This window comes from Dysidea avara, chromosome 11 (genome assembly GCF_963678975.1).
Source record: "Dysidea avara chromosome 11, odDysAvar1.4, whole genome shotgun sequence".
Taxonomy (NCBI): domain Eukaryota; kingdom Metazoa; phylum Porifera; class Demospongiae; order Dictyoceratida; family Dysideidae; genus Dysidea; species Dysidea avara.
Window position 1 is genome coordinate 12,805,446 of NC_089282.1, and position 16,431 is coordinate 12,821,876.

General features: G+C 38.0%; 1 protein-coding gene across 1 annotated transcript in view; it reads right to left on the reverse strand.

Moving 5' to 3' along the window:
• The window catches only part of LOC136238865 (gamma-tubulin complex component 4-like), a 26,652-nt gene extending 10,222 nt beyond the window's left edge, over positions 1-16,430 (reverse strand). Inside the window, exons 1-3 of the mRNA XM_066029493.1 lie at positions 16,270-16,430; positions 16,101-16,224; positions 15,934-16,016 (exon numbers count right to left, since the gene is read on the reverse strand). Coding sequence (XP_065885565.1) covers positions 15,934-16,016; positions 16,101-16,224; positions 16,270-16,350 — 288 coding nt within the window. The 5' untranslated portion in view covers positions 16,351-16,430. The remainder of the gene's footprint in view (positions 1-15,933; positions 16,017-16,100; positions 16,225-16,269) is intronic.
• Between the last annotated feature and the right edge of the window lies 1 nt (position 16,431).

Sequence of the window (16,431 nt, forward strand, 5' to 3'; positions counted from 1 at the left end):
TAGGAAGTAAGCACAGCTGGACATAGTCAACTCTCATGATTACAACAACTATGTATCATTACAAGAGTTGATCTATGGGACTATACTAAAATAATCTGAGTTAAATGACAACTGTCAGTATAAACCTATGCCACAAGCCCTGTGCCTATGGATTTAAGCCATGATAGCAGTGGTAGAGGTGACTCGAGTCCAATAGAAGTCGATGCAGCTGACTCTCTACCTGTTGATAGCCAACCCGGAAGTCTTCATGAATGCTTATATATTACAGTGAGCCTTAATCGGAATATGACTGGAGAAACAGAAAAGGTCAACTGCAGAGTGTGGACACATTCATAACCAAAATAACAAGCTTTAAAATTATGTGCAATAAATTTTTAACATATTTTGGCTGGCTATAGTCAATGGCAGTGGTAGCAATTTCATGAAAATTTAACGTTCTTACTTAATGATTGCTATCTGAGGCCTTACAACAGCTCGACTAGCAATGTCCTGTCCAGAACGTGGGAGTATCTGAATTTGCACAGAAATATAATTACACTACAAATTTTGCATACAACACTTGACAAAAGTACAGTTCACCAAATCCATTGCTGAGATATCATCTCCATCAAGTACAGTACTGCAGGTGTAGAAGTTGAGAGGACAGACGGATGTCATACTCAAAATATAAAGGAATACAGCTTTCAAATGCAGGTCACAATACAGCCACGTGATAGGAAGCATGAAACGAAAAAGTCTTGTGTCTTAGCAATTAACCATGGTGTCAGTGGGTTCATGAGACCAACAAACATATACAGTACAAATGCAGCGATGGAAAATTTTATAAAAATATCTCTGATGTGTAGTGTACTTCAGAGGGAGCAGCTGTTTATCATGTAGTCTTTACTGATAGTTGTGACATGACCAGGAAAGAAGAAACAAAAGAGAAACAATGATTATTTCTTTTTGGACCACTTTCCCAAGCAGTTGATGACTAAATGGAAAGGAACAACTTATGATTTCAACTAGTGTTGCACCGATATGCATTTTTTCACATTTACCGATACCGATTATTTGCCTATTCCTGTAACCGATATGCCGATATTTACCGATATTCTTCAATTCTTCAGAACAGGAGAGGAGGAGCAGAAAATCACCTAAAGTTTATGTGTATAAACTGCATTTGTAATATCAATGTAATTAATTGCGTGGGCGGCAGACTTTTACCATTTTTCTATAGTTTTGCAACTAACTCCTTTCATGGAAAAGGAAGCCAAGTAGTTATAAAACAACTAAGACAGCTTATCAAACAGTGTTTTTAGTGGGACTCCAGACCCTTTGTGAAGAGTGATCAACTAATTGCGTGGGCGGCCGATAAATATACACAGCCTACTATAGCCTTGCAACCATACTTGTGCAAACAAACAAGCCAAAACAGTTACAACCACTTACTGCTACATTCACCACCCTCTTTCTTTACTTTCACCTGTTCATTGCCGTCATTAACGATTGATTGTGGGTTTCGGTTAATCGGCAAATTATTTCCGCTTCGTAGCCGATACCGATACTTGTAAAATTAGCTAATATCGGCTGTTACCGATAATCCAACCGATTATCGGTGCAACTCTAATTTCAACAAGTGAAGTGAGTTCTGAATAGTACAAATCCTACACAGCAAGTGTGAGGCAGAGTAATTGCTATAGGGCCTAACTGTTTTATTTTTTAATTTCAACACATGTCACCCTTACAAAAAGCAACCTTTCATATCTAATTTGAAAAATTGTAGACATGGCAAGAACAAGAAGAGATGAGCAGGTTATCACTGCAGAGACGTAGGATAGATTTGCCCATGCTATCCACACATATGCTGACTTGTATACATTTAACAAGGTTATGGTATATAATGCAAACCTAATAATTATATATTTGCCTGTATTTCTGGTTTCTAGAATACTACATTAGAATCATCATCATCAGGGTCAGATGTAACAGACTGTGAGTTTAATCCAATCCAATGCTGCTGTGTAATATATTATATATACGTATACATGTATTTCTAGTTGATTTATTTCCGGAAACAGAACTGGTAGTAAGTAGACAACATGAACAAACACATGATGTATTTTCTTATATTTTTCTCTAGCCCCGCCCTCCTCTGTATATGACCATGTCTGGAAATGTGGAAAGAGTGCCATCTGTAAGTATTTTTGTGTAGACTTGTATTTCTGCTACTTATTTATGTCCATGTGATGAAAAACAAAATTTTAAATAAGTAATCGAGTACAACTTTACTGAGAAGCATACAAGTTAAAAATCTCATTAGTCCATTCCAACTGAACAGTAGATATTATGCTGTGATATTATATGCTTTGCATAATATGGTTTGATTTTTGAAAGATAATAAAGTGTTGTATGTATGTTTGTTTCTAGCTGATCTACGAAACTAATAGTAAGTAGACAACATGAACACGTGATGTATTTCCCTATATTTTCTCTAGCCCTGCCCTCCTCTGCACATGACTGCGTATGGAAGTCTGGAAGGAGTGCCACTTGTATGTGCTTTTGTGTAGACTTGTATTTCAAAGATGTAATGAGGGAGAGTTACATCATAATAGGTAAATTTTCTAACATATTTTGGTTGGCTATAGTCATTGGCAGTGGTAGCAATTGTGTGAAAATTTAATGTTTCCTGTTGCAAGTTACCTATCTGAGGCCTTACAACAGCTCGACTAGCACTACCCTGTCCAGAACGTGGGAGTATCAAGTTTGCACAGAAATATAATTACACTACAAATTTTGAATACAAAACTTGAAGACAAAAGTGTAGTTCACCAAACCCACTGCTGAGATATCATCTCCATCAAGTACAGTACTGCAGGTGTAGAAGTTGAGAGGACAGACAGATGTCATACTTAAAATATAAAGGAATACAGCTTTCAAATGCAGTACATCTTGATGCAAGCTGCATATTGTGACGGTTACCAATAAGAAGATGGCTTTCAGGGCAACCAGTTATGCAAGATTAAATTATTACATTTTAATTGTTAAGCTTACTGCAGTACTGGAGGTGTAAGAAGTAGCTACTTAGTAATTACTGCATTTAATAGATGAAGTTAAAGCCCACCAAGCGATGAGGCACATGTGTCTTACACTGATACTGTACTACTCACTCATACATAACAAGTATAGTTGCTAAGTTAGTTTAGTTCATAAAATTATATAGGGGAGAGTCTAGGTGCCAGTACAAATACTCTGCACCTTACCTTCCAAAAAATTAATGTCTATGTCTTCTATTAACTTATTTTTCAATATGTACCAAAAAGGCAAGCTCAGCCAGATATTCTATATATTTGATATTCTATCCTTTTAACAGTGAATGAAACTGAAATTCCTGTATATTTTGAGAAGCGGGCCCTAGCCCTTTTCAAGCTGCAAGCACACAACACAAGTCATGTAATAGCAAGCATGAAACAAAGATGATGTGTCTTGGCAATTAACCGTGGTGTTGGTGGGTTCATGAGACCACAGTACAAATGCAGCGAATGAAAAATTTTATAAAAATATCCCTGATGTGTAGTGTACTTCAGAAGGAGCAGTTGTTTATCATGTAGTCTTTACTGGTAGCTGTGGCACAACCAGGAAAAAGGAACAAAACAAAAACAATGATTATTTCTTTTTGGGCCACTTTCCCAAGCAGTTGATGACTAAATGGAAAGGAACAAACTTATGATTTCAACAAGTGAAGTAAGTTCTGAATAGTACAAATCCTATAGCAACCACACAGCAGAGTAATTGCTATAGTTATAGTGCCTAACTGTTTTTTAATATCAACACACGTCACCCTTATAAAAAGCAACCTTTCATATCCAATAGACATGGCAAGAACAAGAAGGTTATCACTGCAGAGACGTAGGATAAGGTTATGGTATATAATACAAACTATTTTGTTAAAAAATAACTTGTTTGAATCTTTTTTCCACCGAGGTAAAACTGTACAATCAAAATACTGTACTTAGTAATGAAAGACCAATAATACACAAAAACCATCTCAATCTATTAGTAAACTTCGCACTGTTCTCAACACACAAGTACAACAGATGCTGAGTGAGTGTTAATTTCTGCAGCAAAACTATGCATCATGTGAATCGGAAAGTTGAAAGAAAAAGAGTATGTATCTCTGGTTTCTAGGATACTTTGATGGTGGATTCACCTACATCATCAACAGGTTCTGAAGGTGAAGAATTTCCAGCAAGATCACCATATCTAGTAAGTAGACAATATTACCATGTAACCTTCATATGCTTTTTTTTTACCTCTAGCCCTTAGAAATGAAATCTACAGGGAACTATCAAGCTTGGTAAGGATATGTTTAGATTTGTATACTGAAAAATATAAGCGATAAATTCTCCCGGCCATGTGATTTTAAATAGAGAGAATCTTCATTGTGCGAAGCAGCTGCTTCAAGGAAACAGTAGCAATGATGCTGCACTGACAAGGAGAGACATACCCACAAATGTAGCCACTGTTGTAGAAGCCTCTAGGAGTGACAGCAGTACCTCAACTGATGTTAACTGCCCATGCCAACATCGAACGCCAGTAAGGACAGCTCCGCCGTTTCCAGATCATGCTAGGGGACGGCCCCCTACTGCAGCAGAGGAGATGTAACATTAGGAACTTGATAAACTATATAACTATATTTAATTGTGCATGCATGTTAGGGTGTGGAACTACTGCAGTTTACTTTTCACAACCAGTAAATAAAAACATACGTGGGTGTGCAGGTGGCTATTCCATGTACACCAGCTTGACTCCTGTTTGCTTTACATCCTTTCCCCTCTGTCATCTACCCCCCCCCAGCTTTAAATATTATCCCCTCCGCTGCTCAGCTAAGCCACGTCCACCAATGGGATGGACAATCTACTCTCCAGCACAACTTAGAGCCACCCATCAGGGTTCAGCGCTACCAGTCACCAAGCTCAGATGCCACGGCTGCGAACCTAAGGCCCCCATACCAGCCAAACAAGTCAAATGAATCAAAGAAGGTAGTTTCATTGAGTTGTCAGAGCTCTTACCAGAACTACTGTGGAATGCTAGCCTGCCAGATGAAGTCAGCAAGACCTCCAAGTCCAGGCCCCACTCGGAATAGCGTAACACAAAGTGCGAAGAGTGTATCTGTTGACAGTGTTCCACACTGTCAACAGATATAATTTCACTGCTTCAAAACTGCTCATAACTGCTCATACTTAGAAAATGTTAAAGCTAAAAGTAGTTCAATTAAAAACTTTTCCACTAAACTGAACAGCGAGGTGTTTACACAAAAGACATCAAATGTTTCAGGATTACAAAACAGTAGAAAAAAAGAAAATTCAAGCTATATACATGATGCTACTTTTAGTACTCACTCCATTGAAATACGCAAGCAAGCAAGATGGAGTTTGGAAAGATTATATAAAAGTAATTGACAGGTTGAATTGCAAACTTGAGATTCAGACAAGTAAGACTTCAATCTAACTATTACACCAGCTTTTTTGTGGTGATGATGTGTTTAAAAGTGTGTTACAAAATGCAGTAAGTGTATTACACTAACAGTCTCCCCTTCATTCTCTAAAACAACTGGAATCATTTTATGAATGTGTATATTGTATGATTGACATTTTTCAGGGGTCATATATCTCTTCAAAATTTCCTTATTCCATTCTTCAAGCTTGATAGACAGTATGTGGGACACTTTTCTTGAAATGCACCGAACCCACTGCTGAGATATTGTCAGTAAGATATGTAGCATGCATTCTTGTTCCTTTTTGTGTACGTAAAAGATCTCATAGTTACAAAGATAGACCAAAGATCTCCTCCACCTCATAACTGTATCTCCTAGAGTGCAATGTCTATAAAAGTACTTCAAGACATGGTATTAGTACCAATTATTTGATTTTTTTTTCTATTAATCTTATACATGTGTAAATATACTAGGAAGGGTCAAGAATACCATAAAACAAGGCATCTAGCTGTGTTGATGGTATTCAGTGGCATAGACAAGTGGATGGAATTATATTATTTATCCATTTTTTCCGTGGAAGTACACACAGAGTTGAGAGGACAGGAAGATGTACTTAAAATATATAGGACAGCTTCCAAATGTAGGTACATCTTAATGCAAGTTGCACACTGTACCATCATTCTCACCAGTCAGAAAGTGGGATAACGTTGTGTTTTCAGGGCATTTAGTATTATTTTAATTGTTAAGCTTACTGGAGGTGTCAGAATTTAGCTACTCGATAATTACTGTATTCAATAGATGAAGTTAAAAGCCAACAGGCAATGAGGCTATAAGCTAGCTTGATTCAGTAAAGCCTCAAATAAGAAAGAATGTGTTTTGTACTGATACTGTACTACTCACTCATACATAACAAGTACAGTTACAAAGTTTAGTGCTAAACAGTTCATACAGTATGGCTTTCTTCAAATTTAGAGGAGAGGTATTAGTACACTTTGGTTTGCCAAATGCCAGAGGCTTGCACTGACAACGTAATTTTAACTTGTGGCACATGATAGTATTTTATTGTTTAAATGGTGTTGCAAGTTGGACAGAAGATGAAGGAATGAACGACATTGGTGTTTCTTACAGATCCGGTCACATATACTCACATGTAACTTAGATCTTGGGAAGCTAAAGTGGACGTTTGCATACTGTGTACACATGTAGTATATTACTCGCAATGTACAAGCATAGGTACATTAAAGAAGAGTAGTCAGTTTTTCTAGTACTCAGCATACCTGCATGTGGCCTATATAATATTGTAGGGTTACAATGATGATTTTATGGCATAGAAGTTATATGTTACCTTTCTAGATGGCGTAGGAAGAACAAGAAGCAAAGCAGGTATTTTTACACTTTGTATAGTAATTCAACTAATGTAATCAGGTCAATGCATGACTTGTTGTGTGAACAATAAGAGAGGAGAGTATCTATCAACAATGAGTGCCACAAGTCCATAGGCTTCCTTCAAATTTAGAGGAGAGGTTATAGAGCTTATGCAGGGGGCGTGGTAATTATCTCTAAGCACCTAGCTCTTACAAATTTAAGACACGCGTTTATATTGTTCTGCCATTTGTAGGATGCAAGATGCCAAAGGAGTGTGGTGCTGTAGATTGTTCCAACATGTGTGAAAAAGGAAATGGATTGAGTTTTTATACTTTCCCAAAAGATCCGGTTTGAAGAAACAAATGGATTGCTGTTGTGAACAGAAAAGATTGGTACTCAACTGAGCATACTGTCATATGTAGCGAACATTTTATCCACGGACAGAAAACTAACAACCAATTTGCACCAAACTACGTCCCTATGATATTTAAACCTATTGACAGTCCCATGAAGTAAAGGATAGAAGCTCAGGTCATGGATTTTCAGAGAAGAATAGCTTTTAGAAAGTGAAGATTGGAACAAAACAAGAAATCTGATTGGCAAAAGAAAAAGGCGAAGCATAGCAGGGTGCAGGAACTTGCTGAATCTAGTAAAAGGCAAGAAGAAGCAAGAAAAGTGGAAGAAGAATGGAGGTTGAAGGAGATAGAAGCGCAGCAAAAGGTTAGAGGAGGAAAGAGACGTGAAGATGAGAGGGAGAGATTATTAAGAGAAGCAGAGATAAGAAAAGCAGAACAAGCGATCGAAGACGCTAGGCAAAAAAGTTGGATGAAATGAACAGGTTGCAACAAGCTGAAGAAACGCTTAAACTAGACTAAATGAACTGCAAAAGAAATATGATGATTACTCCAGAAGTACCATAAAAAAGTTGTGGAAGAGCTTGAAATGCTAAGGGAAAAAAGGAAGCCAATCTGAACATGAAAGTCGACAGGTTACAGTCTAGGATAGTAAGCCGACAAAGCTTAGAAGATAACGATAAGCAGGTGAAATTTTATACTGGACTACCTTCGTTATCAGTTTTGATAGCCATACATAACTTGGTTATAAAGGGCCTACCTGAAAGCCATTCTTCTGGCTGTGCAATGTTCGATCAGCTATTAATTACATTGATGAAACTGCGACTGAATGTTCCGGATCAAGATTTGGCATATCGTTTCTATATAAGCCAGTCTACAGTACAGTTTCAAGGTGTGTTACTAAGTGGCTAGATGTACTGCCTGTGAAATTATCTCCATTGATTTACTGGCCAGAGAGAGACTAGTTGCGGAAGACAATGCCAACATGCTTTAGGAAAAACTTTCAGAGTTGTGCCATTATTATAGACTGCTTTGAGGTGTTCATTGACCAACCTACTTCTTTGATGGCAAGGGCTCAAACTTGGTCTAATTATAAGAAGAACAATTTTTTGATAGGCATTACTCCTCAGGGATCGATCTCATTTATTTCAAAAGGCTGGGATGGAAGGGTATCAGATGTACATTTGACTGAAAACTGTGGTCTACTTGCAAAATTGTTACCAGGAGATGTCATCTTGGCAGATCGAGGCTTTACAATTGACCAGGCAACGGGTGTGTATTGTGCACAAGTCAAGATACCTCCTTTTACTAGAGAAAAAACAATTAAGTAAGCTAGAAATTGACTCTGCTCGCCAGCTTTCTCAAGTTAGAATACATGTTGAAAGAGTAATCGGGCTGGTTAGGCAGAAGTATTCTATACTACAATCCACTGTTTCTATTAATATGATTAAAAGTAATGACGACGGTATATCTCCCATTGATAAAATAGTTGTGATATGCTGTGCGCTATGTAATTGTTGTACCATTTTAAATATTTACATAATTGTATACATACTTGTCACCGTATGCATTGTTGAAATATATGTTTAGTGTATGAAAGTAATAAGTACTATTTAATTAGTGACGTTTTGTTGTCCTCTTAGATTTCCTCAAACTCTTGTGCAGGTGGCAGTCTGGACAAAAACACTTTTAATTTGGGCACATCTTTTTAGTCATTTGTAAGCAAGAAAAATGAAACCATTTTATCAAGCACTCCTTGTTATCACAGCAGATCATATCATCATAGTCCTCCCTATTTCCACAATAGCAGTAACCAATCTGGTCATTTGAAGGATCTGAAGTTTCTACATCATTACTACTAGGGCTTGCAGTAGCGTCTACCCAGGAGTCAGTAGAATCTGCTTGGTTGATGTCAATAGACACGCTTGGGTTACCACCACTAGCAGCTGCACTGCTCGACGACTGCAATGGCAATATCGGTTCCTTGCTGAACCACTTTCCTACTAATTCCGGCAATATGGCACAAATTTAATAAATGGTTCAACATCACGTATAGCTAAGTTGATAAAATGAGAATCCAGCTCTACCCTCTGATGAAATATTTCGGCTTCCCTCCAAGCCACAAAATCACAATATCGTACACGGCATAGCTTCATCTGCAGTTGAACTTGATAATAATACATGTGGTCTTCCTTAAGTACAAGTCTACCACTGTCATCTTCTAAGAAGAAAGACGGATTATCCAGAATGGCTTCAGAGAAAGCTTTATTTTTACAAGAAAATGGACACTTCGATTTCCAAAACACAACTTTCACAACACTTACAGTAGACTATACCATCTGGTGTAGCATCCATGAATGGGAATTCTGGATCTAAAATAAGCCCACATTGTATCACCATAAAATTTTCATGGTGAGCTTGCATATTCTCTGTGTATGCTACCTTAGCAATATCTTCATGCTTGCACCCATACTGGCATGCAGAGGATTTAAACTTGCACTGTTCAGGATAGCATATTGCCTTGATCAGAGAAACAGATGGTTGTAGATAGCTAGTGTGCAAGGCTTCACGCAACTTGGATGCTGTTATCCTGCCTGCTCGCTGGTCAAACCAAATTCGACATTTACTCTGCTCTCTTGTACGCTCCTCCACTATGACAGCTTGGTTAAACGTGAAAGCTACGGAGTCGTAAATGTCCTCACATTTGACCAAAAGATCATTGTAGGTAAGCTCCATTGCCGTTGCATCATGCAGTTCTGTCAACGGTTTAGGTAAAATCCCAGATTCTGTTTCTGGAACATATAAGTCGTTATAATCTGCCATCAATGACAGCACAACTGGCTTTCCTAGCCCTTGAGACACTTCATTATGAAAAGTGGCTAAGTCGGAATCTGTAGACTTAGGAACAACAAACTTCTTGCTTTTTCTAGAGGGCTCTCTACAACCCTCAGTGATAGCTTGCTTACATTTTTGTTTTTGGCGTAGTAAAATCTATTTTGCTTATTTGTTATTTTCAGAGAAAGGGACACTTTTAAAAGTGCTATGAACACGGCAGTGATGTGCATGAAAATTGCTTCATTTGAGTATTTAAATCTAAAGTAAACAGCACAGAGGCAATGTGAGAACAAGCCTCTCCAGCACCAGCCATACATGTACAGTGAGCACACAATACTTTGCCACTCTGTTTCACTGAAACCCACACCTTCAGGGAAGGTAAGGAAAGGCTTTGAGAATGTCTCACAAGTGATGTAATCAAATAAAGCTTGGAACTGCCGGATCCACTGACAGTCCAAATAATATCACTCACCCATGCATTTAAAACTTGATTGAAAGCCTCTAGACTTTTGTAAGATTTTAGCTGCTCATGCATGTAAAGACTGGGTGTCAGTATTAGGTAGTTATGTACATCTCCACACATAACGTCAGGCCATTCGTGCCACTCAATAGTGTTACCAGAAAACGTCAAAAGCTTCTCTAATCTACAATAGGGATCTTCTTTGCAACAAATCAATTTCAGTTTATCAAAGTATCGATTCTTGGTGTCTCCTGTCTGTTCTAAGTAATACTGAGAATAAGAAAACGTCTGATTTCCACGTTGCACACTATCCATTAGCTGTTTTCTGAGACGAAATGTATCCCCTACAAATGGCGGACAAACTCAAACGTGCGTCTTTATAAGAGCTAGGCACTTAGAGATTATCACCACGCCCCCTGAATAAGCTCTACTAGTACACTTTGGTTTGCCATATACCAGAGGCTTACACTGACAATGTAATTAACTTGTGGCACATGATAGCATTTTATTGTTTAAATGGTGTTGCAAGTTGGACAGAAGATGAAGGATGAACGACATTGGTGGATTGGTAAGATGGGCTTGGAACCTTGTTAACTTTGCCATTTTGTGCTAAACCTGAGCCATCATAATATCAAGATACTCTAATAGAACAGTCAGACAACTATTTTATTTAATAGAACATTCAGCAGTACCATAAAAATCTGTCTGCAGTAATAAGATATTGAAATGGTCATATCATTTGTGTAATCTCATTTGTCATATCATGAACCACGATAGTGGATTCATAATAGGGATAGCCCATGTTTTTTTTTTTTTTGCAAAAATCCTAATAGAACACACACCTAAAAGCCACCTTGGAAAGCATCCTTCAACTCAAAACAACCCTCTGTTGGTTCTTTGCACTGAGTATAGGTCCACTAGTAAGTGTCAAGTGAAAAGGAAACAGTATGTGTATTTCAGACAAAACTGAAATTTGCGGGGCACATATTGCAACCATAATCTACAAATGGGGCATGTACAAATAGTGCATGGCCCAGCACAGTGTGTGGGTGGAAAAGATGCACATACAGCAATATTATATGCAATTACAATCCTGAGGGCATGCTACTGTTATGTTGTCTTGATTACTCAACCATGGAAGACCACATGATGTGTTGTCACCCTCATTCTCACAAGTTAGATGCAAGTACATGTTCTCACATCTTTGGTATTGAATCTCACATAAAGCTTAAACATCCATTAAACAGTCCATAAAATTTAGTATCTCTACAAAATTTGTGTCACATTATTCTCCTCGTGTAATACCAGTTGTTTATACAACGATGTATCAGAGTACTGGATTAAGACGTGGCTGTTGGAATTTCCAAGAGATCTAAGAAGCATTTAACTGTCTGTTCTGGAAACTGTTATTTTTAATATGAGATATGTCACATGATGTCACGGATACACTACAACATGAAATTAAATTTTGGAGGACAAACAGCTGCTAGCTGATCACTATGAAAGATGGCTGTGTCTTCAATAGGATAAAAATTCAACACCAGAATATAATGGATATGCTACCAATAACAATTACAATTCCAGAGGAGGCACACCTTGGAATATGTTAATTGGAGGTAGTGGCTGCAGCAAGGGTGGTAAGGTATGTTCTGCTCTTTGTCTGCAGGACAGTGTTTTGCAGCTCCACAGTGCTGACAGCTATCTTTGTAGGAATGTCATTCGCCTTTTCTTTACTTGCATAGCTCTAATAATTGGTGGTATTGGAAAGCGGTATTCCGTTAGACGTATGCATTTTCCGTAAGCTACTGTAAGTTTTAAAATCATGTAACTTTTTTCTAAACTTTGCCAGTACCTTTCCCAAGTGACATTCTGCAGGCTTGTCCTACATTATTCCCTCCAGGAATAATTGTCATCTCATCTTGCAAGGTTCTTGTCTTTAAAAATGGTGATGGACAATAGAGTGTACGTGGCGTTTGCAGTTTTTGATGAATAAGTTATTTCTTGATAAATGCATCTATATGTCACATTTTAATGTTTTCACCAAATCCATGAAATTCTTTTGCTCGTGTCAGCCAAGGTCCTTCGTAAAGGATACAAAACCACTCGACAATATGCTCCAAAATATGTGTTATAGTTGCAAATTCTATGCATGAAGACTAGGCTTACCTGTGAGATGATGAAAAAACCTATATCTTGATAAAAGTCGATAACAAAAGCTATTTTTATCTCGATAAACGATATTATCATAAAATGTGACCCTGTCTGACAAAATCAGTCTTATAGCCCATCAAATTTTGACTATAATTTCAAAGTTTGAAATTCAAACTTTTCTGTGGATATGATAACTATTTAACCTTTTTACCACTTATGTAGGCATTTATGGAGATTTTCCTGAAATTTACAGAATTGTTATAAATTGGAGATCCACAATATTAAGCAAACACATGCATTTTTCGGCTATAAGACTGATTTTGTCAGACTCGGTCACAAATATACATCACTAATACATCACTAATACGAAAGAACTTTCAAATACGTAAGTGACTACAAATTTTAGTCTCACATCAAACAATATATTGTTACCGTTAATCATATTGTTATCTTTATTTTTATCTATTCTTCTTGTTAACTTCTAGACACTAGACCAACATGTTAACGTTCTCCGGTAGCAGACAGGCTCTTTTTTTTTTCATTTACTATGTGTCCAGCCATACTTAAAGCACATTCTGATGGCACTGAGAATACAAAAATATTCCTGGATAGCCGTGCTAACTGTGCATAGCGTGTCTGATGGTCTCATACTAGAGGGTTATTAGGGTCATGGCAATGTAATTGCTCATTTCCCTTTCCACTTCAGCTTTGATTCTTTCACTGTCTGATAGTGGAACAGCTTCATCTTGAGATTTGGAATTAACATCATCCAACAAAGATATCAAATCTTTCGTGGCCTTTCTAGATGATGGAAGAGCATCTTCATCATCATCATCAGTCAGATTAATTGTACTTGTGCTAGTATTAACATGCTAATGTTATCATCATTATTCAACTATTATGTTTCTTCTTCCAAAGAAGTAATTGTACAGTTCTTGTCACTGTCAGTCATGAAGGCAAGAGCTTTATATCTAGGATCAATAACTCTGGTATGAAAAAATAAGCATCACCTGTCTTTTTAGTTTATTGTGGTAAATTTACGCTGATCATTGTAAGTGTTGATGGAGAAAGTTAAGACTAAGGAAGTGGGTTGTAATTGAGACTCCTTGACAGTACGCAAAATTGAAGCATCGCTGGATTTCGAGTAAAAAAAAAAGAATTACAACAGTTGCTGTACTTTTCATGGGAATAGGAAAGTGAGGGGGTACCCCCACCCTATTTCTCCACCTCGACCCATTCAATCAATTGCACCACCTATACTCCCCACCCTAGAATACTTTGCTAGAAACTATCAGGGGAGCAGCAGGTACAAGCTGACAGAAGCAGAGATACCAATACAGGTGCCCCTATTTGAAAACACCCCTTCTCAAGCTACACAAGGGATCTACAATTTAAGACCATCGTAACTCCAGGAAGGACACAAAGTGGTAGAATACCTGGCAAGACTTGGGACATTTGAAGATCCAGCCAGGGAAACTGGCACTACTGGCCAATTCATACGGTACAGAAGGAAAGATTCAAAGCATTACTGGAGATGATTCAAAAAATGAGACGCCTAGTCGAAAATATTTCTCCCAAAGCTTTGTATGTAAAGACAGTTAACAAAAAGCTGGAAGTGAAAGAGAAAGGACACTTTGCTGCTGCTGCTACAGATTTATGGTCGAGGGCCATATATTAGTTATACCGCTCATTTCATCTGGGAACTATGAAGTCATTGTTTGTAAACCATGTTTATGCCAGAGCAACATATTGGTGAGACCATCGCTGAGGCTATTCAAGCAACTGGAACCTTCCAGAAACACATCAACTTTGCCTCACCAGAGAGTAGAAGTAACAATAACAATGCTGATGGAAGGCTACAGATAACCTTATTGGCCTGTTTTGGACACAACCCATACCTGGAAGTAACAAATGTTTTTTGAAGGACGATGTCTCAAGCTATAGGTATGTGCAAAAACATAATGTTCGCCTTTTCCTATAGCTGGAAGAAGAATACTTGTTCCACTAGTCTTGTGTGACAAAGTGGGGATCAATGGAAGCAACAGTGGCTCGGGTTTGGAGCAAGAAAATGCACACAAGAAGATTCTGGTGAAGTCATGGACATCAACCTAACTAGCAAAAGTGATCCTCCAGCTAAGTTGTTTTGATTGTTAGATAAAAGTAGACCAAAAGATGCCATGTCTTCAGGAAATGAAAATTCTAGGTTGAGCCCAGAAGAGAACATTTCTTGTGAACTGGAGAGACCATCAGCTTGACTATGATGACAGTATATTTCTTTGGTGGAAGCATGTTTCTAGTCTGGTTAAGAGGTTCCTATGTATTTGTGCATCAAGCAGTGCAACTTTCAGCAAATCTGGTAACAGCGTCACAAACTAAACTGTTTAAACCTGCTGGAGTCAACACAATGACATTCTCAGTTGGAACAACAAACACGAATCGCTACTACACTTGAAGGATGTGTGAGCATGTGTTAGCTAAATATCATGCTAGTTGATATATAGTACTTTAGAAATCAGCTTCTATACACTCTGCTAGCCATTTTTTCGCATGCTATTTGGGATTATATGAAGAAGGCGAAGTTGAGCGTATCAATGGTGGTATGAAACTACGTCAAACATCAGACTGAGTCTTCTGAAATATAACGATGATGGTATCACATACAGTAACTTCCCCTGGCAATGCTTTCATTCGAACTGGGAGGGCAATCATCTGTCATAACCCGCAGATCTGTATGCTGTCTAATTGAATTCCTTTGAAATGATAAGGGATCTGTATTTCACCAGACCCTTACTTTGTGCGAAGACATGGCGGCACCTGACCATGTATATTTATGCAAAAATCGCATTTCTTGCCCCAGCACTGTTAGTGTTATGGGTTGCTTGATTATAAGCAGAGGGAGAATTGACCTTAGCACCTTCATAGATTAGTTACTTTCCAAGAACCATTCGGGAATGGAATTCACTGCCACTACAATTAATTGAACTGAACACTACATTTTCAAACTTGATTGTACAGCACTTTATAATTTGTAATTGTTTGGGCTTAATCAGCTTCGCTATGTCTACCCTTTCTCCCCCAAATAATAACAGATGGGATGTATGTAGCATCTCCTAGCAACCAAATATAATTAACAATACAACACTCTACCAAACAGTAAACAATGCCATTCTTGTTCCTTTAATCATGAGTGCATGCAGGCCACTAATGTCCATCACTTAGGACATCTATGTCACTGGACTGTTAACCTTTACATCATACAATCTCTGTGGTAATCATTATACACTGTATATTACCTCTTCCTCAATTCGTAACAAAGTTCGCCGGTAGGCATCTAGTAGCTCATCAACTCCACAAGCTACTGCTTTAACATATAACCCTATGAAGAAGAAACACACCAAATATAAACGCCTGTAATTAATTCCAGCTCAAGTAGCTGTACTCTTATTAAGGCACGACATACCATTTTCAGCGGTTTGCTGCTGCTCGACAAACGTGTGAAGCCGATGGTAGTAAGTCCCAAGGCAACATATCTTATTCATGAGTTGTACTTCACTCGGGTGAACGAACGGTAGCTCATCAGCAACCTGAAAATGAAATACACAATGCAATAAACACGAGGAAAAACTCACTTCAATCATTCCCGTGTCCTTCTTGAGCACGAAAATGTCGCCATCACAACCGTTACAAGCAAGTAACAGCTCGTGAATCATGGTATAACACGATTAATTCACTCAAGCATTTAATGCGCACCTATAAAAGTTTCACATTTAATGCGCACCCACAAAACGTGA